Raw genomic sequence first — 26,337 nt, forward strand, 5'->3', positions numbered from 1 at the left:
AAGGTTGTTACCTTAGAGAAGTTGAAGCGTTGCATAGCTTCAATTGGCCTTTAGGTTAATTAATGAGAAGGTTATCCACAACTAGTGAAGATAAAGAGTTTACAAAAGTACTTATGAAGATGAAGTTGCATGGAGTGCAGTTTGAAGTTGTCAAAGCGTCCAAGTGGGAGATTGTTGGGTTATCGAGGATTTGACTCGAGCAGAGGATTATTCCTCTAGTCAGATGAAGACCAGAGTAGGGGTTCTTCTTATTTTAATATTGTTAAATTCAATGACCCTAATAGTACCCCCTATAAATACTTTTCATTCATGTACTGTAAACTCTTGCATACCTAATACAAAGAGAGAACTAGTTATGGAGAGTGGATTGCAGATCAAGCTTGATCGAACAACTATAAATCGCATGTTCTTGTGATTAAGTGTGTGTAAGTGTGTGAGGTTGTTGTGTGTTTGTTCTTGTGTTCATGTGATACCTGTCCTGACCTAACATATCATACAAAATTTATAAACCTACATCAATATTGTATAGCTAACTTTACATGACGTTATAATATGTGGATGTGAGTGTATTGATGATGTATATATCTTGACATAGTTTTCATATGTGCATATATTTTTATATAGAATCAAGTATGACATTCTAATGTATTATCATCAAAATAATATAAGTGTTTATTTGATATAATTTCATTCTCACTCCAATAAGGAAAATTACAATAAACTTTCCAAACATGAAACATTACACAAACGTCAATTCAATGAAATTCATGTTGTGCGACACCGGTGACTACCTCTACCAAAGTCTTGAAATTTTGCTTAGAACTCCCATTTGGTTCAACAACCTTGTGAGCAAGATCTTTCAATGCTTCAATTCTCTCGTTTCGGCTATTAGACAAGGAGAAAACTTGTTCCAAAGCACGACGAGTCGCATGTTTTGTGAAAGTCCCACATTCGATTCTCAATCCAATTCCCCAAACTCTCTCAAGCATCCAAGAATTTAAGTGTTGATCCCTAAGAACGGTCTACAAATCATCGGGACACCAGCCCCTAGAATCTCCAACACCGAGTTCCATCCAAAGTGTGTTACAAACACTCCTATTGCAACATGATTCAACACTTGATCCTGTGGAGCCCAAGGTACAACTTTCCCAGTCCCATTAGCGGTTACTCTCTCCACGAAACCGTTAGGGAAATGCTTATTGGAATCCTTTTTAGTGACCAAAGAAACGAAGTTTTGGTCTCTTCGAGTGCTTTAGCCAACTCGACTAGCTCTTGAGGCGGGTGTGTGAAAACTGTCCCAAAACATATGTATGCAACCGTTCTTGTGTTTTTCTATCTAACCATGAAATGCAAGAAAACTCATCAACTTTTAGTGATGTTTTTTCTTTGGACATGAGATTGAAGGGACCAACACGGAGGAAGTTGTTCAACTTTGAAGAGAGGGTTGTAGTAAGATTAGGGTCTAGTTCTTGAAATGAATTTAGGGTAACGGCGGTTGCTTTATGTAGGGTTCTTCCCATCTTATGTAGCATGGTTGAAAACGGTGATTCGAGATTTCCCAACACGACTCCACTTGGTAAGTCACCTAGTCGAACCGCTTTGAGTCCTGGCAATAAGTCGACAATTTCTTCGTTGGGTCCGATAGAACCTATGAACGCAAATGTTGGTACAACAAATATATGATTGTTCATGTCATGCATATTAGTGACATATTTGATACTTCGTTTATAGGGGAATATAGAGAAAAAACTCACTTAAGTTAAGAAAACTCAAGAAAACCTTATATAACAAACTTTTTTTTTTCTGAAAAAATTAGGGAATGTTACATGTTATCGGACGTTATGTAACAAAAAAAAAAAAACACAAAAAGCGCCAAGGGGATTTTTTATAAAAAATTTAAAAAATTCAGTGCTAAAAATTGACTTTTCAAAAATTTTTATATAAAAATTTCTCGTCGCTTTTTTTTATTACAAAACATTCGATAACATGTAACTTACATTCTCTAATTTTTTTATTAAAAAAGTTTGTTGGTGCAGTCATCTGTCGTCTTCGTCTTATGTCGAGTATCGGGTTCATTCTCGTATTGTTCAAGCATGATGTCATCATATATGATGATGACATCATATTGGTGACATCACACATTGCATCATCTCATGTCTTCTACATATTGAGAAACAGTAAACGACAAAGATCATGTCTTCTACATGTTGTGATTGGACCATTAAAAGGTCCAATGAGAAGTATTGGTTGGAAGGTCCAATGAAAGGGTTCACTTGAGGTTCGCTTTTAGTGCATTGTGTGAGGTCCGCTTATGTGGTTTATGTCATTTTCGAGCGGACCAGATTTAGTATAAATAGGTTGTTATTTCATTTCATTTGTAACGATTCCAGATTTGATACCGAGGTATTGCCGGTGTTCTTTGTAATTGTAAACGCTGTAAAATCAATATACAAGAGGTTTAAAGTGTGATTCAAGCTGTATTCACGTCCGTTTCTTTGTTTCCGCCTCTGAAACGGATTTGAGCTCTTTCGAACGACTCGTTTAGGTCGCAATCCGATCCTACAATTGGTATCAGAGCCAAGGAGGAAGAGATCTCGCAAAAACAGCTCGTTTTCATCACTTTTTCTGCTTCTACACCTTTCTTTTTCGAAAAAACAGAACTTTTTACGGTCAGAATTGCTTTAAACTCACACAGTGTATGCGTAATCATGTATTAACAAAACCTGGAAGATTTCAGAACTAAAATCGGCTTAAAATTGATTCAAATTGAGCTTTCGCTTGAAAGTTGTTCGTTCTTTGCTGACATCACATAGGTCCGCTTTTAGTGACAATAGTGGATCCGCTTTTAGATCATTGAAGTTCGCTTATAAGACTTCATCTGGTTCGCTCCATTGTCACATCTTTAGTAGGTCCGCTTTTAGTGACATTTGAGGTCCGCTTATAAGACATCATCGGTTCGCTTATAAGACATCATCTGGTTCGCTCTTGTGACCATCAAAGTCTGTCAGTCATTGAACAAGATATTCACGTGAAGTGTTGTCAGTAATTGGGAAAAGGATCATGTGAAAATTCATTGTAAAGTGTGAATTGTTTGAAGTGCATCGTGTGTGAAAAGTTGATGTTTAAACGATTGTCAGATCATAAGTTGCGGCCCAATTGCTTAACGATATAGTGGTTTTGGAGGCCCAGTCATTGTCTAAAAAAAAATTGGTCCTATCATATGTTAACAAGCAAAATCGGTGTAATCAAATCATTATTACAAAAAGTCAACATCCTTGTGCGGCCCAATCAGTGATTAGCAAGTATTAAATAAACAAATCTGTTAGTGTGATTATATAGGTCCAATTAAAAAGAAGTTAAGTGATGAACTTTGGTCAAATGAGAATAAATGGAAATGGTTGTTGATTTAATGAAATAGGTGATCAAATATAGCACGGTTCAACCGACACGGGAATAATGGGGAGAAGCAACAACAAAAAGAAAGGAAGTCTGTCTTCGATAGACTATTCACGTTACAAGGGCAAGGAGGGAAGCAACCGGAACAAACTGAGAATAGGGCCAGAGCTGACGGAGCAGGGCAATATAAGAAAGTTGTTACTCAAGGTGATGCTCCAACTAAGGTGATGGTGGAAATCCCTCCACTGGTCACAGCTGCACAAAAAGACTGGGAACTCAGGTCACTAATAGCTGAAGTCAAAGATATGGAAACACTAGATAACTTGTTGCAGATTCTCTCCGAAGAATTACGGGTGCAGGTGGAGACTAGATATGTGGGTGGTTTGAAAGTTCTCTTAACCTTCGCATCCCAATCAGAGGCCGAAGTCTTTCACCTGAAAGAACAAGACTCCTGGTGTCATTGGTTCTTCAGATTGTATCGGTGGGATGGGTTACCGTCGAATTTCGATAGGATAGCCTGGATAAAAATAATAGGAGTGCCCCCATGTTTATGGGACAGACTTGTAATCAACAAAATAGGGGAAAGATTTGGCAGATTGGTTAGGAAATCAGAAGTTAACGCCCTCGACAGAAACATTTCGGTAAATAAGCTGGCCATTCTAGTGGACACTGGGGCACGAATTTCTTCAGAAGTTTCTCTGTTATGGAAAGGGCATGAAATCAGAGCATGGGTGGAGGAATGTGATGAAGGGTGGACGCCGGAATTCCTTGACTACCAGCCGGAGTTGGATGTCCCGATCACTCCTCCGGTAAAATCAGTGATCGTGAATTTGCATGGAAGGGGTATTGAAAGGTCGGATAATGAAGAGTCATGCATGGAAAAGCAGCAGGAACATTCATCACATGTGTCTGACACACCTCAACGCTCGAGGAAAGAGAGTAGCCAGCCGGCTATGGACCCACACCCTAATGACTCCTCTCCTGAACCCCAAAACTCTGTTGGGCCTGTTACCCCAATATCAGAAGCCCGTTTTCACCCTGATAGTGGGCTTGGTTATATTACAATTAGGGCCAAGGACAAAAGGAGATTTAATAAAGGGGAGTCAATGGCAGGGCCTTGTTTCAAAACACCAGACCTCAACATAACAGAAGATTCAGATCCGTTTAATCTGAATGAGATAATTTACCGTACTTCGGTTAGAGCAGGGGAGACAGAAATGCAGGGTGATGCTTCGCCTGAGCAGGTAAGTACTAGCAGAACTCGAAGGATGGAGGCCGGTCAAGATACTGATCTACAGTTCGGAACTATTAACCAGGCTTTTGAAGGAGAAGTCCTTAATACGCTCAGGTATGGTGACTGCTTAGGAATTCGTTTACAGGGGTTCGACAATCAGGTGCGTAAATTAGTTAAAGGGGAGGAGGGGTTAAATCGTGCATCATGAATTTTATAACCTTAAATATCAATGGGGTTACTGGAGCTGAAAAACCAGTGTGGATTCGAAATTTAAAAAGAGAGACTAAGTTCAGCTTCCTGGGACTTCAAGAAACCCATCAAGCTGGGCTATCAGAGTGTGATATTCGGCGATTTTGGGACAGGAGTCCGGTTGAGTTTGCTTCGGTTGATGCCGTCGGTCGGTCTGGTGGTTTAGCCTCTTGCTGGGACCCTGGAATCTTCTCCGTTGACTCAGTTATTAAGAGTCAGCGGTTCCTTGTGGTCTCTGGCTCTGCAAAAGGCTTGGCTCAAAAAATTAATATTTTGAACACTCATGCCCCGAACGACCTTCCTGGTCGCAGATCGCTTTGGGATTCCATCGTTGACATCAAAATGCAACTAGCTGGATTCTGGGTCATCTTAGGTGATTTTAACGACGTGAGGCAGCCTCATGAGCGTGTTAATTCTCGGTATGATCCTACTTCATCCGCTGAGTTTAATGACTTCATAAGCAGGGCTGGTTTGCTGGAATATAATATGTCAGGTGGTAAATTCACCTACATATCTGATAACTCAGACATTAAATTCAGCAAGCTTGATAGAATCCTAGTATGTGACCTTTTCATGCAACAATGGCCTTTGGCGGAATTAAAGGTGTTGGGAAAGGGTTGGTCTGACCATCGCCCGGTAACGCTGACTTGCGAGGCGTCGGACTTCGGCCCCACTGTCACACCCCGACCACGTAGAACATACAAAACGTGGCGGAAACGTCGGGGAGCGTTGTAACAGAATCAATTGTTTCAAATCCATAGCAAATGAAGTTTCGTTTTATAAATCAAACATGAAAGTTTACATTGTCTAAACAAGAATCAAAGCGTACATAACATAAATTAACTAGTTCTTGTCTCGTTTTAAGTCACTAAGGCACAGGTCCGCCTAAGTATGTCTTGATAAGTCTTATGCATCATCTCCTGAAAACACATGTGAAAATAGGTACGTCAGCATAAAAATGCCTGTGAGATACATTGGTTTTGTGAAAACGGAATTCATGACTTATGTTTGAGAAAATGTTTAGTCATGAACCTCGTATTTTGCTTTGTCTTGTAAATCATTTGAAAAACGGTAAGATCAAATGATATGTATAAATAAGAAGACACTGTATGGTTAAACGGATAACCATGAAAAATGCATTTGTATAAGATAAGTCGTTTGTAAAGCAATGTCTCGTGAAAAGTGTGTTATTTGTATAAAATGTCATATGTCTCAAATTGAAATGATTCAAATAACGCTACGATATGTTAATACCATACAAACACTTATATATAGGAAGTACCAGCGGCGTATCCACCATGCTTGTATCATATTACACACGCCTCGTTACTTAATCACTTACTCAAACCAAACCATCAGAATGAAATGTTTAACAACGGTAGAAATGTTCATGTATAGTTAAATGTCTATTGTCAAATGTAATTCATGTCAACGGATACAACTGGTTTACACGGTTCAATGGTTACAGACGGTTCATGAAATCAAAAGGGTAAGACGGTTCACATAGTCAAATGGTTACAACGGTTCAAAATGTAGGGTAATGTGTTCATATGCTGGATGAGCATATGCATCAGAAATGCAATGTGAAACAATGTACTACGTATGCACACAATGGGCGTACGTAGCATGAAATGTAATGTAGAGTGCAATGGTTCAAAATGTAGTATACTGTGTTCATATGCTGGATGAGCATATGCAACAGAAATGCAATGTGAAACAATGTACTACGTATGCACACAATGGGCGTACGTAGCATGAAATGTATTGTAGAGTACAATGGTTCAAAATGTAGTATACTGTGTTCATATGCTGGATGAGCATATGCAACAGAAATGCAATGTGAAACAATGTACTACGTATGCACACAATGGGCGTACGTAGCATAAATGTGATGTAAAGCAATGTACTAAGTACGCACACAATGGGCATACATAGCATAAACACAATGAAATCATGTACTATATATGTACTATCGAACATAACAGTATATGATGTGAAAATCGGAAAGCATGAAAGTAGCAAGTAGGCACATGTGTTTCACCCCAAAACAGTTTGGAAAACAGTAAAAGAGGGGTTCAATGTACTCACATTGACTCCTCGAAAACATGTAAAAGATGGGGTTCAATGTACTCACCTGAGATTGCTTTGAATTCCTTGTATAATAACCAGATAATGCTAGAGGTCACGGGATATCAAACGACACCTAATAGGTAGCTATATTAATATACTGGACCAAAATCGGAGGGTCGGATAGTATGCGGGTTCGTAAACCAAACGAGTATGGAGACTCGTGTAATATGGTTTAACAAAGCCTACATACTAAAATAAAACCTAACCTAAGTTCTTACGCCCCATCATGACCCGTTTAGGTAGCTTAGGCTACCCTAACGCGTCGTTTGCGTAGAACGCGTCTGGAACGCCTAACATCGTGACCACAAGGTATAACCTCGGAAGGTTATAGCTATGGTCACCTAATGTGTTTGGTCAGATCCTAAAGATCGACCAAATGGGTTGGGTTCGAAAGTATAAGCGATGGTTTAGATCGCTTACCTTACGACCCTGTATAAGCACTAAACTAAAAGTGACGAGCTAAGCATGTTAGAACATGCTTAACTAAGTTTAGAAAACAGGTTTGACATCAAAACAAACGGCTTTGATGCTCACGAGTTGTTTGGTTACAAAATATGCAAGAATGCACATTTTGGCCGAAACTACGACCCGTCACTGAGCCTAGTTAACGTGGTGATCAGTAGGTATAGTCACTACGGACTATAACCATCTTGATCACGCTCACGTTATGAAGTTCCATGAACTTCGCATCGACCATAAGCTGGTCAATGCAGAAAGTCAACAAAATGTTGACTTTCGGACTCGAAAAGCGATAAAAGAGCGAAAGAAGACTTACGGAAGGTCCCCGAGTGCTAATCTAGATCAAATAGCTCAGGTATGGAACAATGGTTCCAACTTAGAGCCTTAAGATCAGATTTTGTGGGTTTTTGGAACAAGGGGGGGGTATTTATAGGAAAAGTGGAACCGTTAGGATCGTTTATCGAATATCGTGCCGCGATCTCGAGCGTACACTTGTCAAATTCCTGTGGTAAGTCAGAACTTGGCCCTTGGCTCCTGATTGGGTGAAAGGGCATTGCCCCTTGATCGAACGAAAGGCCAAACTGCATTAAATGCAAAGATTTTTCTGTCTGACAGTCTCACGCGCCCCGCCTAAGGTTCCCAGATCAGAATTTACAATTTTGGTCCCTGCACTTCAGAAACACGTATTTTGGCCCATTTTTGGCACGTTTAAGCCCCGTTAACCTCATTTCAAGGCTCTAAGATGAAGTTAAAGTGTAGGGGACATGAAATATGCTCAAAAATATTCCGGATGTCGGTTTGTTTGGCCGTACGATTGCGATGTTCGCTTAATTACGACGGAATGCGCATAAGCGCGAAAGACGATCCAAATGACGCGACGAATGGATTTTTCTCATGCCCAACACTAAGGCATAATATAAGGATGCTTACCTAAATTTTTGGATGTCCGGATGTATTCAGAACGTAAGTTATGCGCGAAAGTGCAAACTTGTGCACTTTTTGACACTTTTAGTCCCTGAATGATCCAAAAGTTTGTTTTAGCATACCAAACACCTCAAAGCCTATTTCTAAGCTATGTAGAGGATATTTAGGGTATGTTTAACTTATGAACATGTTCCGGAATGTTCGTTACAGTTCAAATTGGCATATTTTCGCAATTTGTCAAGTTTAGTCCCTGTAAGCGAATTAACTTGTTTTTGCTATACCCAAGCCTTCAAAACTTATTTCTAAGTTATGTAAAGGTTATTTAAGGTATTTTGAGTATATGTTGATGTTCCGGAGTATTTGTCGCATTAAACTGAGTACGTTTACGCACCAGTTTGCGTATAATGCTCTAGAAAGCAATGTAGAGTTTGAAATTGAACAATAATTGATATGTACAAAACATACACATATTTATACAAGATCCCAAGTATGAAATACAATATTTCATCGGCTTGGTATTTGTTTGATGGTCGCGGTGACACAGGTGTCACAGTCTCCCCTACTTTAGGAAATTTCGTCCCGAAATTTATTCGTAGGAGTCTATTTGTGAATTTGCCAAATAACCACCAATGATATGTAAGGCAATATCTTGTCATTTCCTTAACGGTCATTCTTCCGAAACGAAAATGAACAGACGGGTCATTTTCAATGGTTGCTTCATCAGAATTGGAAATGAAGGATTACACAACGGATATTCATTTCCTCAACGGATAATTTTCAGAAACGAAAATGAACAGACGGGGTCATCTTCAACGGTTGCTTCCTCAGAGTTGGAAATGAAGTATTACACAACGGATATTCATTTCCTCAACGGATAATCTTCAGAAATGAAAATGAACTAACGGAGTCATCTTCGACGGTTCTTCCTCAGAGTTGGAAATGAAGGATTACACAACGGATATTCATTTCCTCAACGGATAATCTTCAGAAACGAAAATGAACAAACGGGGTCATCTTCAACGGTTGCTTCCTCAGAGTTGGAAATGAAGTATTACACAACGGATATTCATTTCCTCAACGGATAATCTTCAGAAACGAAAATGAACTAACGGAGTCATCTTCAACGGTTGCTTCCTCAGAGTTGGAAATGAAGGATTACACAACGGATATTCATTTCCTCAACGGATAAATCTTCAGAAACGAAAATGAGCTAACGGAGTCATCTTCAACGGTTGCTTCCTCAGAGTTGGAAATGAAGGATTACACAACGGATATTCATTTCCTCAACGGATAATCTTCAGAAACGAAAATGAACAAACGGGGTCATCTTCAACGGGTATTCTTCAGATTTGGAAATGAAGGATAAACGGATATTCATTTCCTCAACGGATATTCTTCAGAAGTGAAAAATGAATAGCTAGTTCATTTTTCCTCAACGGATGCTTCATCAGAATTGGAAATGAATAGGGTTAACTCTAGACACATGACAGAACTTGCTGTGATTTCTGTGCACTAAATTCCATAATTATGTATGCATCCATAATTACGTAATCCCTTGCACAGTCCGCACAGTTTGTTTTGTAATGTTTTGCGGAAGGATATCAAACTTGTGACGAGGGTGACTAGACTTCCATCGGTTCCTTTTAATTAGATCGACAGGGGATCCTCTTGGTTAGGCCACCAAGGAGTCCTTTCAGCTATATCATCACATGATATCCCTAACCAGATTTTTTGGATGAATCTGTTTAGCTAGACCACTCAAGGGGTCTAATTATGAAGTAGTACTTTATAATCTGAGGGACTTAACTATAACATAGAAGTCCATTGAGGATTTTAAGTAATACCTTTGGGCATCCTACTATGAATCTCTTGTACACGGATACGTAAGATTCTACGAAGATTTGGATAACATAATTTGGATCACACAACAATACATAAGGAAACACATAAGCACATAGTCACATAATTGTTTAATTTGATCATAATTTGTTATTAACTTGTTATCGATTGAATACGGATATGGAAACCTGTCGACGGATCTCAATGTTCACTGGAATCTATCTGAGAAGATAGAAAGATCTCCCAAAATTCGATTTTTGATTACAAGGAATCACCACATTCGAATGAAGGTATACAACAATTAAAGACTTACGGGAAATTCCTAGGTACCCTATTAAGGATTTATAGTGGTACCTTGGGTATTCGTCTTGTGTTGTAACCTGCGCCTTGTACTTCGTTTCCTTAGAATAAACGGGTACTTAGGAATTCCGTGGAAGACGCAAGCGATTATAGAATGGGAGAATTTTGGGGGTAGTTTGTTCTTCAAGGAATACGGTTCCTTGATTGTCGGTATTGCAAGGGATATGTCGTTTATACATGCAACCATCGAAATACATTGCAATGTAAATGAAAGATTTATTTATAAACAACGATATCAACTGTTCCTTGGATCTTGACAACAAAAGAAACTTAATACATAAGACATGATTATTTCTAAACGATGTTGTCTTCAAGTCAGTCGGGTGATCATCCTTGTGCTGGATTTGCATTAGCAAGCTTTGGGCAATTTCTTCGGAAATGACCCATCTCGCCACAGTTGAAACAAGAACCTGGTAGGAAACGATCTTGAGCGGGATTGTTGCCAGCTTGGTTTGGTGCAGCTGCAGCTGGGCAGATTCTTGTTGTATGGCCTATGAGTCCACAAGTTTGGCATTTGCGGCACTGTACATTGGCGTGATGATGGAGGCTACATTGGTTGCACAAGGGTGCAGTTCCATTGTATGGTTTTCTAGCAGGGGGTTGAGCTGGTTGGTTGGGGACGGCTTGACCATTGTGAGCGACCACGGCGAAGTTCTGAGAAGCCTTTCGCTTCCTTGACTTCTTAGGAGATTCAGTCTGTTCATCCATGGTCTTTGATTCCTCGATTGGGTTCGATTCCCCGGCTGATTTCTTGTCACCTTTTCGAAAAAGTTTATGCTTTCTGATCTGCGATTCAGTCAAGGTTGCAGATAGCTCAATGGCCTGACGGAGTGTGGTAGGGTTGCTACCAGTGACAGTGTCTTGTACCGAGTCAGGCAGGCCGTCGATGTACCGTTCGATAGCCTTGTTGAGTGGGGCGACCATAGTTGGGCAAAGTAGACTCAACTCCTCAAACCTATCAGTATATGCCCTGTGTTCGCCACTATCTTGTTTCAAATCATCAAACTCCTTCTCCAACGCTCGTTGTTCATGACGAGGACAAAACTCTCTCATCATAAGTGCTCTCAGTTCAGCCCATGTTTGTGCTAGAGCAACATCTGCACCACGGTCTCTCATTACCCCGTTCCACCATGTAAGAGCCCTCTTCTGAAACACACTCGAAGAAAACTCGACCTTGCGATTTTCCGGACACTGCACGTGGCGAAAGGTATTCTCGATGCTCTCGAACCATTGGAGAAGCCCAGTTGCTCCCTCAGAACCACTAAACTTGAGTGGTTTAGCCGAGTTAAAGTTCTTGAAATTGCATGTACCATTGTTGTTGTTGTTGGCTTGGTTCCATTGAGCAAAGAGATTTGGGAATTGAGCAGCCATCTGCTGCGTAATAATTTCTGCCAGCTCGGCAGTTGCTATCTGGTGTTCGCGTCGAGGAGGCATTCTAAAAGAGGAAAACATGAAAGGAAACAAATAAAATGGTATTGGGTAAGAATAGGATGTTACAATCACTGACCATAATCACGGTTGATGGTCACTTGTTTGAATCATGAAGCAAACAAACAACACCAGGGCTGAATCAAAGCAAATAGATCCTCATAGTGTATCGCGAAGACATGCTCGCCTATAAGTGGACACTCACCCCAAGAGTTCCCAGGTAAGAGTGACTGGTCCGATTATGCGGATTTGTACGAACACTATAACCTTAGACAGAAAACCCAGGGTACAGGCATTCACCCTTCCAGTTCGCACGTGTTCACACTATTTAGGACCCAAAACTTTGACGGGAGTTTTGAAAATTCAAAGGGGTTCAAAACCTTATAACAAAGGGTTCAAAACCTTACAATAGAGGGTTCAAAACCTAGTAATCAATCATCCTAGAACAGATGATTAGCTTTCAAGGCGGTTTTGAAATTTATGTTCTTGTTGTGGTCGTCGCCTAAGGGTAGGTGACGGTATTGTTTTGTGACTAAACGCAAGTAAACTCGCGTTAGGTTCCTAGGAAGGTTATAGACTAGGTCAAAGCATTACTAATAACCTAATTCCCTATAACCATTGGCTCTGATACCATCTTTTCTGTCACACCCCGACCACGTAGAACATACAAAACGTGGCGGAAACGTCGGGGAGCGTTGTAACAGAATCAATTGTTTCAAATCCATGGCAAATGAAGTTTCGTTTTATAAATCAAACATGAAAGTTTACATTGTCTAAACAAGAATCAAAGCGTACATAACATAAATTAACTAGTTCTTGTCTCGTTTTAAGTCACTAAGGCACAGGTCCGCCTAAGTATGTCTTGATAAGTCTTATGCATCATCTCCTGAAAACACATGTGAAAATAGGTACGTCAGCATAAAAATGCCTGTGAGATACATTGGTTTTGTGAAAACGGAATTCATGACTTATGTTTGAGAAAATGTTTAGTCATGAACCTCGTATTTTGCTTTGTCTTGTAAATCATTTGAAAAACGGTAAGATCAAATGATATGTATAAATAAGAAGACACTGTATGGTTAAACGGATAACCATGAAAAATGCATTTGTATAAGATAAGTCGTTTGTAAAGCAATGTCTCGTGAAAAGTGTGTTATTTGTATAAAATGTCATATGTCTCAAATTGAAATGATTCAAATAACGCTACGATATGTTAATACCATACAAACACTTATATATAGGAAGTACCAGCGGCGTATCCACCATGCTTGTATCATATTACACACGCCTCGTTACTTAATCACTTACTCAAACCAAACCATCAGAATGAAATGTTTAACAACGGTAGAAATGTTCATGTATAGTTAAATGTCTATTGTCAAATGTAATTCATGTCAACGGATACAACTGGTTTACACGGTTCAATGGTTACAGACGGTTCATGAAATCAAAAGGGTAAGACGGTTCACATAGTCAAATGGTTACAACGGTTCAAAATGTAGGGTAATGTGTTCATATGTTGGATGAGCATATGCATCAGAAATGCAATGTGAAACAATGTACTACGTATGCACACAATGGGCGTACGTAGCATGAAATGTAATGTAGAGTACAATGGTTCAAAATGTAGTATACTGTGTTCATATGCTGGATGAGCATATGCAACAGAAATGCAATGTGAAACAATGTACTACGTATGCACACAATGGGCGTACGTAGCATGAAATGTATTGTAGAGTACAATGGTTCAAAATGTAGTATACTGTGTTCATATGCTGGATGAGCATATGCAACAGAAATGCAATGTGAAACAATGTACTACGTATGCACACAATGGGCGTACGTAGCATAAATGTGATGTAAAGCAATGTACTAAGTACGCACACAATGGGCATACATAGCATAAACACAATGAAATCATGTACTATATATGTACTATCGAACATAACAGTATATGATGTGAAAACCGGAAAGCATGAAAGTAGCAAGTAGGCACATGTGTTTCACCCCAAAACAGTTTGGAAAACAGTAAAAGAGGGGTTCAATGTACTCACATTGACTCCTCGAAAACATGTAAAAGATGGGGTTCAATGTACTCACCTGAGATTGCTTTGAATTCCTTGTATAATAACCAGATAATGCTAGAGGTCACGGGATATCAAACGACACCTAATAGGTAGCTATATTAATATACTGGACCAAAATCGGAGGGTCGGATAGTATGCGGGTTCGTAAACCAAACGAGTATGGAGACTCGTGTAATATGGTTTAACAAAGCCTACATACTAAAATAAAACCTAAACTAAGTGCTTACGCCCCATCATGACCCGTTTAGGTAGCTTAGGCTACCCTAACGCGTCGTTTGCGTAGAACGCGTCTGGAACGCCTAACATCGTGACCACAAGGTATAACCTCGGAAGGTTATAGCTATGGTCACCTAATGTGTTTGGTCAGATCCTAAAGATCGACCAAATGGGTTGGGTTCGAAAGTATAAGCGATGGTTTAGATCGCTTACCTTACGACCCTGTATAAGCACTAAACTAAAAGTGACGAGCTAAGCATGTTAGAACATGCTTAACTAAGTTTAGAAAACAGGTTTGACATCAAAACAAACGGCTTTGATGCTCACGAGTTGTTTGGTTACAAAATATGCAAGAATGCACATTTTGGCCGAAACTACGACCCGTCACTGAGCCTAGTTAACGTGGTGATCAGTAGGTATAGTCACTACGGACTATAACCATCTTGATCACGCTCACGTTATGAAGTTCCATGAACTTCGCATCGACCATAAGCTGGTCAATGCAGAAAGTCAACAAAATGTTGACTTTCGGACTCGAAAAGCGATAAAAGAGCGAAAGAAGACTTACGGAAGGTCCCCGAGTGCTAATCTAGATCAAATAGCTCAGGTATGGAACAATGGTTCCAACTTAGAGCCTTAAGATCAGATTTTGTGGGTTTTTGGAACAAGGGGGGGGTATTTATAGGAAAAGTGGAACCGTTAGGATCGTTTATCGAATATCGTGCCGCGATCTCGAGCGTACACTTGTCAAATTCCTGTGGTAAGTCAGAACTTGGCCCTTGGCTCCTGATTGGGTGAAAGGGCATTGCCCCTTGATCGAACGAAAGGCCAAACTGCATTAAATGCAAAGATTTTTCTGTCTGACAGTCTCACGCGCCCCGCGTAAGGATTTGGTAAATCCTTACGCGCCCCGCCTAAGGTTCCCAGATCAGAATTTACAATTTTGGTCCCTGCACTTCAGAAACACGTATTTTGGCCCATTTTTGGCACGTTTAAGCCCCGTTAACCTCATTTCAAGGCTCTAAGATGAAGTTAAAGTGTAGGGGACATGAAATATGCTCAAAAATATTCCGGATGTCGGTTTGTTTGGCCGTACGATTGCGATGTTCGCTTAATTACGACGGAATGCGCATAAGCGCGAAAGACGATCCAAATGACGCGACGAATGGATTTTTCTCATGCCCAACACTAAGGCATAATATAAGGATGCTTACCTAAATTTTTGGATGTCCGGATGTATTCAGAACGTAAGTTATGCGCGAAAGTGCAAACTTGTGCACTTTTTGACACTTTTAGTCCCTGAATGATCCAAAAGTTTGTTTTAGCATACCAAACACCTCAAAGCCTATTTCTAAGCTATGTAGAGGATATTTAGGGTATGTTTAACTTATGAACATGTTCCGGAATGTTCGTTACAGTTCAAATTGGCATACTTTCGCAATTTGTCAAGTTTAGTCCCTGTAAGCGAATTAACTTGTTTTTGCTATACCCAAGCCTTCAAAACTTATTTCTAAGTTATGTAAAGGTTATTTAAGGTATGTTGAGTATATGTTGATGTTCCGGAGTATTTGTCGCATTAAACTGAGTACGTTTACGCACCAGTTTGCGTATAATGCTCTAGAAAGCAATGTAGAGTTTGAAATTGAACAATAATTGATATGTACAAAACATACACATATTTATACAAGATCCCAAGTATGAAATACAATATTTCATCGGCTTGGTATTTGTTTGATGGTCGCGGTGACACAGGTGTCACACCCACGCCGTTCAAACTGTATAATACTTGGCTGGGTCTTAAGGATCTTACCGATATTGTAAATGCAAATTTTGGGCATCGAATAATGTTTGCAAGGGGAGACAAAACCTTGGCAGCTTTGTTAAAAAACATCAAGAATGATATCAAGAAATGGAGGGCCAAGGTCCGTATTCAGGAAGAAAAGGAGATAGAAGAGTTGCGTAATGAGGCTGAAAGGTTGGAGAAGCTGGCTGTAACAGGTAATCTCACTGCGGGAGAAAAACAACTGCGAGTTGAGACCCGACTAAAGATCAAAAAGGTGGAACTGGCTAGAATTAGAGACCTCCATCAAAAGGCCAGAATTAAATGGTTAAAAGAGGGGGACGAAAACACGCGGTTTTTTCATGGGGTCTTAAATATCAACCGGGCAACGAGCAGGATCAACGGCTTAACCATTGGAGGGGTTTGGGTTACGGACCCAATCATAATTAAAGAGGACATTCGGAGATGGTTTCGTAAACAATTCGCTGAACCAATGAGAAGGAGACCCGACTTCTCTAATTTGGGGCTCCCAACTGTCTCCGCAGATCAAGCTGTGTCCCTTGTAGCTGATTTCTCTTTGGATGAAATACGTTTGGCGATTAGGAGTTGTGATGGAAACAAGGCCCCGGGCCCGGATGGTTTCACTTTGAATTTTTACAAAAAATATTGGGACCTTTTCAAACCTCTACTTCTAAAAGCTATGGCAGATTTTCATTTGTCAGGCGAGTTTAGTGCGGGCTGCAACGCTTCCTTTGTGGCCTTAATTCCCAAGATAAGCGACCCTCAAAGCATGGCTGATTTTCGACCTATATCTCTTGTCGGGTCAGTTTATAAAATTATTGCCAAACTTCTAGCTAATCGTTTGAAGCCGGTGATGGACCCGCTGATTTCTCAAACCCAATCTGCCTTCGTTGGCAGTAGGAATATCCTAGACGGACCTCTTATAGTAAGCGAATTGGTGACTTGGGCAAAGAAACGTAAAGTAAAAATGTTGATTTTCAAGGTCGATTTTGAGAAGGCCTATGACTCCTTAAATTGGAAATTTTTGTTCAAAGTTATGGAGTACATGGGGTTTCCGGATAAATGGGTTAATTGGATCAAGGGGTGTCTTCGCTCGGCCAAAGGTTCGGTATTGGTTAACGGATCACCAACCGCCGAATTCAAGTTCAAGAGAGGCCTTAGGCAAGGAGACCCTCTCTCGCCTTTTCTCTTTATCCTCGCTATGCAAGTTCTCGACATGTTCATGAAAAGGGCATTATCTTTGGGTTTGTTCCATGGTATCAACCTCCCTAACGGGGGCCCCGTGGTGTCACACCTATGCTATGCCGACGATGTGTTATTCATCGGAGAATGGTCTCCCCACAATGTGGAAAGCCTCAAGTACTTTTTTAGATGCTTGTATCTTGTCACCGGTCTAAAAGTCAATCATAATAAATGTCGAATTTATGGTGTGGGTGTGGACGAAGTGGAAGCGACTCAAATGGCACGTACGCTAAACTGTGAGGTGGGGAAATTCCCATTCACATACTTGGGGGTCCCTATTGGGGCAAATATGAAACGCACAACACATTGGCAACCGGTGGTTGAAAAGTTTCAAAAGCGGCTCTCATCTTGGAAGGCAAGGACTTTGTCTTTTGCGGGACGTGTTACTCTTGCGAAAGCGGTACTTGGGAGCCTCCCTTCCTACTATTTATCTATTTATATTGCTCCTAAAGCCGTCATAAAAAAACTCGAAAGCATAAGGAGGGCGTTTGTGTGGGGCAGAACGGCTTTGGGTGGCAAAATAAATTGGGTTCGGTGGGACAAGATGACGAAACTTAAAGCTAACGGTGGGCTAGGTATTGGGGGTATCCGCGACCTCAATTTGGCAATGATTGCCAAGTGGTGGTGGAGATTTAAAAAAGAGCCAAATCAGCTTTGGGCTTCGGTTATAATGGCCCTACACGGACATGGCTCAGACAAAAAACTGATCCCGATTAAGAAGACCCTCCCGGGAACTTGGAAGGACATTGGAGGCGTTGACGAAGCCTTGTTAAGGGCTGATTTCAACTTGAAAGATAAATTAAAGGCCAAGGTGGGAAACGGACAAAAAATCCGCTTCTGGAAAGACCCTTGGTTAACAAGTGTGCCGTTAATGGAGGAGTACCCGGATCTGTATATGCTGGCCAAAAACAAGAACAACACAGTGGCAGCAAATAGGGCCGGTTCGGGTGATAGCGCTGGGTGGAGCTGGGATTGGAGAAGAGAACCGCTCAGAGATAGCGAGTGGGATCATATCGGGGAGTTGATGTCACGGCTGTCTCAGGTTCACATATCAGATGCAAATGATTCGTGGGTGTGGGATTGTGAAACGGGCAACGAGTTCTCGGTGAAGAATATTCGTTTGGAAATGGAAAATGCAAGCCAGGTTCAAGACAATGGGTCAGAATTTTTTTGGAATTCTTGGGCTCCTCTAAAGGTTAATTACCTTATATGGAGAGCCAGGATGGGGAAAGTGGCAACGAAGAAAGAGCTGCACAAGAGAGGTATCAACATCCAGGATTTGGTTTGCTCCAGGTGCGGTTATGGGATCGAAACGGCGGACCACTTATTTGCTGACTGCCTGCTGGCCAGAAGTGTTTGGTGGCAGATTTGTGTGTGGCTAAAAATACCTATTCCGTCAAACGCGACCTCTTTAAGGGATATTATGGACGCAATTTCACAGAACCCGGGCGCAAAAAGATGGAAGAAGCTGGTTAATCTGGTTGCTCAGGCTACGGTCTGGAGGATATGGAACACACGTAATGCAAAAATTTTCGAGGGGAAGAACACATCCATTCAGGCTACTGTTGAATTAATAAAGGAGGATAGCTACACTTGGGCAATGCATCGCTCAAATTTTACAGTTACCTGGGAGAAATGGCTTAGTTTCGATGTTAGCTCTATGTTGTAATTCGGTGACACTTTTGTCTGGTTGTCGCCTTTTTTTTTCTCTACTTTTGTTTGTTCCCCAGCTTCTTGCTGATTTCTATATATATATATAGAAGTTTTCGCCGGTCAAAAAAAAAAAAAAAAGAGTATAAGATAAGGTTTATAATAGGTCCAATCATCATCATCATTTGAGGTGCTATCATATTAAAGGTCATATAGAATTCATTCATTTTATACAAAGTGCAGCTCCCTAGAGATTTGTTCGGCCCAATCACTGATTTTGTGTATTAAAAATTGTCAGTTAGTGGAATTTTTGGCCCTATCACTTTTCTACATCCAAAATGTCGGCCCATGTGATGTATTGATTTGTATCGAAGTTTTTTGTTGCAGAAAGTTGTCATTAGTTTTAATGTGTCAGTCAATTACATGATTGCTTTATTCAAACTTGTGCATGTGAAGTTAAAGTTTGTTGGTTAAGTGGAATTGTGTCAGCTCAGGAGAACAACGGTCATCGGTTTGGTTGTGTCAGCCAATTCATTCAGTTATCTCACATCAACAATATTGAAACAAGTCTACAAATTTTCGACACAAGTTTTCGTTAAATTTCAGTTCACAAGAGGTGGTTCAGTACGTTTGAATTCAAATTCGGTCAAAGTGGTGTGGTATAGTGAGGTCATTTGAAAAAGGTCATAGCAGTTCACAAAGTGTGTCAACCCTCAATCCGCACAGACTAATCACCAATTCGAGTACCAGTTCGTTTCTATTAATTAAAAAATCTTTAATCTGATTGTGTTTTGTTTGTGTGTTTTTAGGTATTTCCCAAAGCATCATCTGAATTTTGAAACATGGCTGAAGAGTTCTACAATGCGTTCGCAACACCCGTTGCCCCTGTGACTACTGCTGAAGCGTTGTATAATGAGAATGAGACGGGAACTCATCAAAAACCGCCGAAACTCATGTACATTGAAGATTTTCAAGGTTGGAAGAACCGATTCGAGAACTGGGTTCAAGCTTACAGATTCGACGCATGGTGTTCATTGCTGAAAGATTATGAGAAACCAAAGAATGAACGCGGTTTGGAAAAGGGTTTCAATGATTTTACTGAAGCTGATAAGTTGAAGTACACTAGTGAGAAAATGATGATCAGCATCCTTCAGCAAGCGGTTAAAGAAGACATCTTTGTCTTACTTCAACATAATGGTACAGCTAGATCAATCTGGGAAGCGTTGATTCAGAAATTCAGAGGGAGTGCTGATATGATCAAAAACAAGAAGGCATTATTGAAGAAATCGTTTGACATGTTTACTGCATTTGATCATGAAACAACCAAGCAGACTATAGATAGATACTGTCATCTAGTATTGGAAATGGGTAGGTTGGATATCAAGAAAGAGGACGATGAGTGGGTCGACAAACTAGCTGAGGCGTTACCACAGCATAAGTGGGGAACATATTTGATGGTTGTGAAACTTATGAGAAAGTCCGAGAGTATGAATTTGGCTCAGTTTATTTAGAAAATCGAAGAGCAGGAGCTGGATATTCAAAAGACAGCTATCATGACAAATCCAAATGCAAAGCAAGATGTTAGTCTGTACTATTGAGGGAACAAGTTTGAGACCACTCCCAGTCAAAGTCCAAAGATTAGTACTGCATTCAGTGCTGATGGTTCTGCAAGTCCAACTGCAAGTACTACAACTCAAAGTGGTGGATCTACTTCATCATTCTCAAGCTTTGATCCAAACAGTAACACACCTAGCCCTCAGAAGCAAAATTCTACAAATCTGCAGTGTAATGTGACCTTGAACATTCAGAATGGTCAACATCTTTCTCCTGAGGTGGCAAAGCAACACATGGCATCTCTTGTCGCCATGTTAGAGTCGTATGAAAGTTTGATTGCTGGCAGAATTGGTAATCCGATGCTCACAAAGGAAGATTACGACCAAATAGATGCAGAAGAGCTTGAGCTGATGGATGTGAAGTGGTGCTTAGCTAGTGCCTGCAGGAGAGCTGAAAAATTTCAACAGATTACTGGCAGAGACGAGTTCCGAGGAATGGCTGCTTCTCCACTTGGTTTTGACAAGTCAAAGGTTACCTGTTTCCGATGTAAAGGAAATGGTCACTTTAAACGGGAATGTAAAAACCAAGAGTCAACTGGAAGTCAAGAAAAGAGCAATTATTATCAGAAATCAATCTTTCATCAAATCGATCAAAAACCTCAACAAAAGGAACCGCAAACTGCTCATGGGAAAATGATTGAAGAAGCAAATAGGAAAGCTTATTATGGAATAATAGATCAGAGTGATGAGTTTGTTGCACAGGGATTTAGCTGGGACAAGTATATACCTAGTGGAACTAAATCTGATGTTGCACTTGTTACCAGGATTCTGGATCAAAATGAAGATTGTCAGAAAAGGATTCCAATATTTCTAGATCTTGGAAGTGATGTTGATACGGATGATGAGGAAGATTATCTTAACAAATGTCGAAAAAGCATTGATCCTGAGAGTTTTAATTTTTTCTATGCAGATAAAGTTGAGATGCTGAATCAGAAGAAGATTGCTCGATTGCAGAAAGAGCTAGAAGCAGCAAAGTTACTTGCTGATGAAAAGGCGAAGACTGAAGCTGTAAAGACAAAAGATGAAGCAACTGCTGAGATTGCAATAGAGAAAATTGTCGAAGTCGAGAAACTCGTGGAAGTTGAGAAAATAGTTGAAGTTGAAAAGGTGGTCGAAGTAGAAAAGATTGTCGAAAAGATTGTTGAGGTCGAGAAACTTGTAGAAGTTGAAAAGATTGTCGAAGTCGAAAAGATAGTTGAAAAGGTGGTTGAAGTTACTAAGCCTTGTAAGAAATGTTCAGAATCTTGCAAAGAGTGTGATGAGAAAGACAAAAAGATTGTCGACTTAGAAAAGATTAAGGAAGATCTACTGTTTGATGTGAAGTATGTGAAAGAGTCATACGACGTATTGAACAGGACAGTTGACAGTTTGAAAAGAGCAAATGCAGAATTTGAAAAAGCAAATGACAAGATGAGTGCAACTTTGATGACCAAGCAAAGTGTCATAAATGATTACATTGAAGATTGTGCAAATTTGAAGAAGGAGTTGGAACTTGAGAGAATTGAGAGTGAAAGGATCAACCGATTACTTTTGAGTTATACTACTTGTGATTATTTGATTGATCGTGTTTATCCTACTGTTGCAGGTCTTGAAGCGTTCAAGAAGAAAGAAAAAGAAGAGGATACTGGTAAGAAACCAAGTGTCAAGTATAACAGATGTCCGCCTCCTATCTTTGAGAGTTATTCCCCCAGGAAACCAAATGAGGAACAAGTAGACAAGGCTCTAAACATCAAATTAAAGTCTGAAATCACTGATGAATTACCAGACAATATTGATGTCACATTCACAGCGTCTGACACTGATCATGAGTCTGAGTTAGTTAAGAAAGTTGTCGATCAGGTGTTGGATATGGATGAAGAGTCAAAGTCGGAGTCTAAGTCAGATAGTTCGAGTTCATCTAAGAAAAGTCCGAGTTCGCCGGTTAAGAGGGTTTATAATAAAGAATTCTTGTTATCAAAGAATAATTTGAATGACGAAATGTTTAAGGTTGCTTATACCTTGAATAATTCGGACAAATTATTTTCTGATGAGGAATTTCCAATAAGAAGTGTCAAAACTGAAATGATCAAACAGGTTTTCAAATTAACAGAAATTAATATTTCTGAAATAAAAGATGTAAATCTTACTGAAAAACCTAGAAAGTACACTTCAAGAGTTCAACAGAGATTGAACAAGAAAAAAGGTTACGGTTATGGTTCAGATTATCGAAAGAAATCAAACCATAATGGTAATCTAAAAAAGAAAGGTCTTGGTTTTAATTCTTCAGAAAATTATAAAAATCAGAAAACTTATAAACCAAAAACAAAATTTGTTTCAGGAGGAAGTTCAGAGGATGAACAGAAGAAACCGTTCTGGAAGCAGTCGAATTAAGAGTTTCTTGCTGAAGTAAAGAAGAATGTGAGGAAGTTTGCTTCGAGAGTTGATAGAAGAACCTGTTTCAAGTGTCAAAAAGTTGGACACATTGCTTGGAACTGCCAAGAGTCCATTTATTCAAAACAGGGAGTGTCTTCTAACTCTGATATGAAAAAGGAATGTGTTGTAAATCGACTTTGGAAGTTGGTGAAACTTCAAAACGTTTTTACAAAAGACAAGTCGATTTGAGTAAACAAAAATGGGTTGTAAAGTCTGAAGGTAATTCTGACAATGAATCTGATTCCATAAAATCAGAGGAGTCACTGGTTGATAAAAAGATTGTGAATTCCGTTCCTGTGATGAACGATGAGAATTTTCCGTCATTGTCAAAGGAAAATATGATGAAGAAAGTTGGAAAGGTTGAGATCTCAAATCAATTCTTCGCTGATAAAGGAGAATTTGATGTTGAGAAGGCTTTCAACGGGAAAGTCAAACACATTTTTGGGAAGATGGTTGTGACACCTGTGTCACCGCGACCATCAAACAAATACCAAGCCGATGAAATATTGTATTTCATACTTGGGATCTTGTATAAATATGTGTATGTTTTGCACATATCAATTATTGTTCAATTTCAAACTCTACATTGCTTTCTAGAGCATTATACGCAAACTGGTGCGTAAACGTACTCAGTTTAATGCGACAAATACTCCGGAACATCAACATATACTCAACATACCTTAAATAACCTTTACATAACTTAGAAATAAGTTTTGAAGGCTTGGGTATAGCAAAAACAAGTTAATTCGCTTACAGGGACTAAACTTGACAAACTGCGAAAGTATGCCAATTTGAACTGTAACGAACATTCCGGAACATGTTCATAAGTTAAACATACCCTAAATATCCTCTACATAGCTTAGAAATAGGCTTTGAGGTGTTTGGTATGCTAAAACAAACTTTTGGATCATTCAGGGACTAAAAGTGTCAAAAAGTGCACAAGTTTGCACTTTCGCGCATAACTTACGTTCTGAATACATACGGACATCCAAAAAATTTATGTAAGCATCCTTATATTATGCCTTAGTGTTGGGCATGAGAAAAATCCATTCGTCGCGTCATTTGGATCGTCTTTCGCGCTTATGCGCATTCCGTCGTAATTAAGCGAACATCGCAATCGTACGGCCAAACGAACCGACATCCGGAATATTTTTGAGCATATTTCATGTCCCCTACACTTTAACTTCATCTTAGAGCCTTGAAATGAGGTTAACGGGGCTTAAACGTGCCAAAAATGGGCCAAAATACGTGTTTCTGAAGTGCAGGGACCAAAATTGTAAATTCTGATCTGGGAACCTTAGGCGGGGCGCGTAAGGATTTACCAAATCCTTACGCGGGGCGCGTGAGACTGTCAGACAGAAAAATCTTTGCATTTAATGCAGTTTGGCCTTTCGTTCGATCAAGGGGCAATGCCCTTTCACCCAATTAGGAGCCAAGGGCCAAGTTCTGACTTACCACAAGAATTTGACAAGTGTACGCTCGAGATCGCGGCACGATATTCGATAAACGATCCTAACGGTTCCACTTTTCCTATAAATACCCCCCCCCTTTGTTCCAAAAACCCACAAAATCTGATCTTAAGGCTCTAAGTTGGAACCATTGTTCCATACCTGAGCTATTTGATCTAGATTAGCACTCGGGGACCTTCCGTAAGTCTTCTTTCGCTCTTTTATCGCTTTTCGAGTCCGAAAGTCAACCTTTTGTTGACTTTCTGCATTGACCAGCTTATGGTCGATGCGAAGTTCATGGAACTTCATAACGTGAGCGTGATCACGATGGTTATAGTCCGTAGTGACTATACCTACTGATCACCACGTTAACTAGGCTCAGTGACGGGTCGTAGTTTCGGCCAAAATGTGCATTCTTGCATATTTTGTAACCAAACTACTCGTGAACATCAAAGCCGTTTGTTTTGATGTCAAACCTGTTTTATAAACTTAGTTAAGCATGTTCTAACATGCTTAGCTCGTCACTTTTAGTTTAGTACTTATATAGGGTCGTAAGGTAAGCGATCTAAACCATCGCTTATACTTTCGAACCCGACCCATTTGGTCGATCTTTAGGATCCGACCAAACACATTAGGTGACCATAGCTATAACCTTCCGAGGTTATACCTTGTGGTCACGATGTTAGGCGTTCCGAACGCGTTCTACGCGAACGACGCGTAAGGTAGCATAAGCTACCTAAACGGGTCGTGATGGACCGTAAGCACTTAGGTTAAGTTTCATTTTAGTATGTAGGCTTTGATAAACCATATTACACGAGTCTCCATACTCGTTTGGTTTACGAACCCGCGTACTATCCGATCCTTCCGATTTGGTCCGGTATATTAACATAGCTACCTATTAGGTGCCGTTTGATATCCCGTGATCTTTAGCATTATCTGGTTATTATACAAGAACTCCAAAGCAATCTCAGGTGAGTACATTGAACCCCTCTTTTACCGTTTTCCAAACTGTTTTGGGGTGAAACACATGTGCCTACTTGTTACTTTCATGCTTTCCCGTTTTCACATCATATGCTTGATATGTTCGATAGTACATATATAGTACATGATTTCATTGTGTTTATGCTATGTATGCCCATTGTGTGCGTACTTAGTACATTGTTTTACATTACATGCTATGTATGCCCATTGTGTGCGTACTTAGTACATTGCTTTACATCACATCTCATGCTACGTACGCCCATTGTGTGCATACGTAGTACATAGTTTCACATTGCATTTCTGTTGCATATGCTCATCCAGCATATGAACACATCATACTACATTTTGAGCCGTTGTAACCGTTTGACTATGTGAACCATCTTAACCCTTTGATTATATGAACCGTTCGTAACCTTTGAACCGTGTGAACCAGTTGTATCCGTTGGCATGATTTACAGTTGACAATAGACATTTGACTATACATAAACATTTCTACCGTTGTTAAACATTTCATCTTGATGGTTTGGTTTGAGTAAGTGATTAAGTAACGAGGCGAGTGTAATATGATACAAGCATGGTGGATACGCCGCTGGTACTTCCTATATATAAGTGTTTGTATGGTATTACATATCGTAGCGTTATTTGAATCATTTCAATTTGAGACATATGACATTTTATACAAATAACACACTTTTCACGAGACATTGTTTTACAAACGACTTATCTTATACAAACTCATTTTACATGGTTATCCGTTTAACCATACAGTGTTCTCTTATTTATACACATCATTTGATCTTACCGTTTTTCAAATGATTTACAAGACAAAGCAAAATACGAGGTTCATGACTAAACATTTTCTCAAACA

The 26,337-nt window shown here is 39.9% G+C and overlaps 1 protein-coding gene and 1 pseudogene across 1 annotated transcript; one reads left to right on the forward strand and one right to left on the reverse strand.

Annotated features, from left to right (window-relative positions):
• Nucleotides 1–755: 755 nt before the first annotated feature.
• Nucleotides 756–1,700, reverse strand: LOC110870389 (annotated as a pseudogene).
• Nucleotides 1,701–2,056: 356 nt separating this feature from the next.
• LOC110870390 lies at nt 2,057–19,034 on the forward strand. Its single transcript, XM_022119574.1, has 4 exons — nt 2,057–2,240; nt 3,433–4,744; nt 4,993–5,495; nt 16,075–19,034. Exons 1-4 carry the CDS (start codon nt 2,057–2,059, stop codon nt 19,032–19,034), a joined length of 4,959 nt encoding a protein of 1,652 aa, XP_021975266.1.
• The last annotated feature ends 7,303 nt before the right edge of the window (nt 19,035–26,337 follow it).

This window comes from Helianthus annuus, chromosome 8 (assembly GCF_002127325.2).
Source record: "Helianthus annuus cultivar XRQ/B chromosome 8, HanXRQr2.0-SUNRISE, whole genome shotgun sequence".
Classification (NCBI taxonomy): Eukaryota; Viridiplantae; Streptophyta; class Magnoliopsida; order Asterales; family Asteraceae; genus Helianthus; species Helianthus annuus.

Bases quoted from the DNA above. Each gene is read 5' to 3' on its own strand.
- LOC110870390 (XM_022119574.1), top strand. From the start codon at position 2,057: ATGTCGAGTATCGGGTTCATTCTCGTATTGTTCAAGCATGATGTCATC. The intron at 2,241-3,432 runs GTATTGGTTGGA...GATCAAATATAG, and splicing joins ATTAAAAGGTCCAATGAGAA to CACGGTTCAACCGACACGGG. The intron at 5,496-16,074 runs GTTGGTCTGACC...GCGGTGACACAG, and splicing joins ATTAAAGGTGTTGGGAAAGG to GTGTCACACCCACGCCGTTC.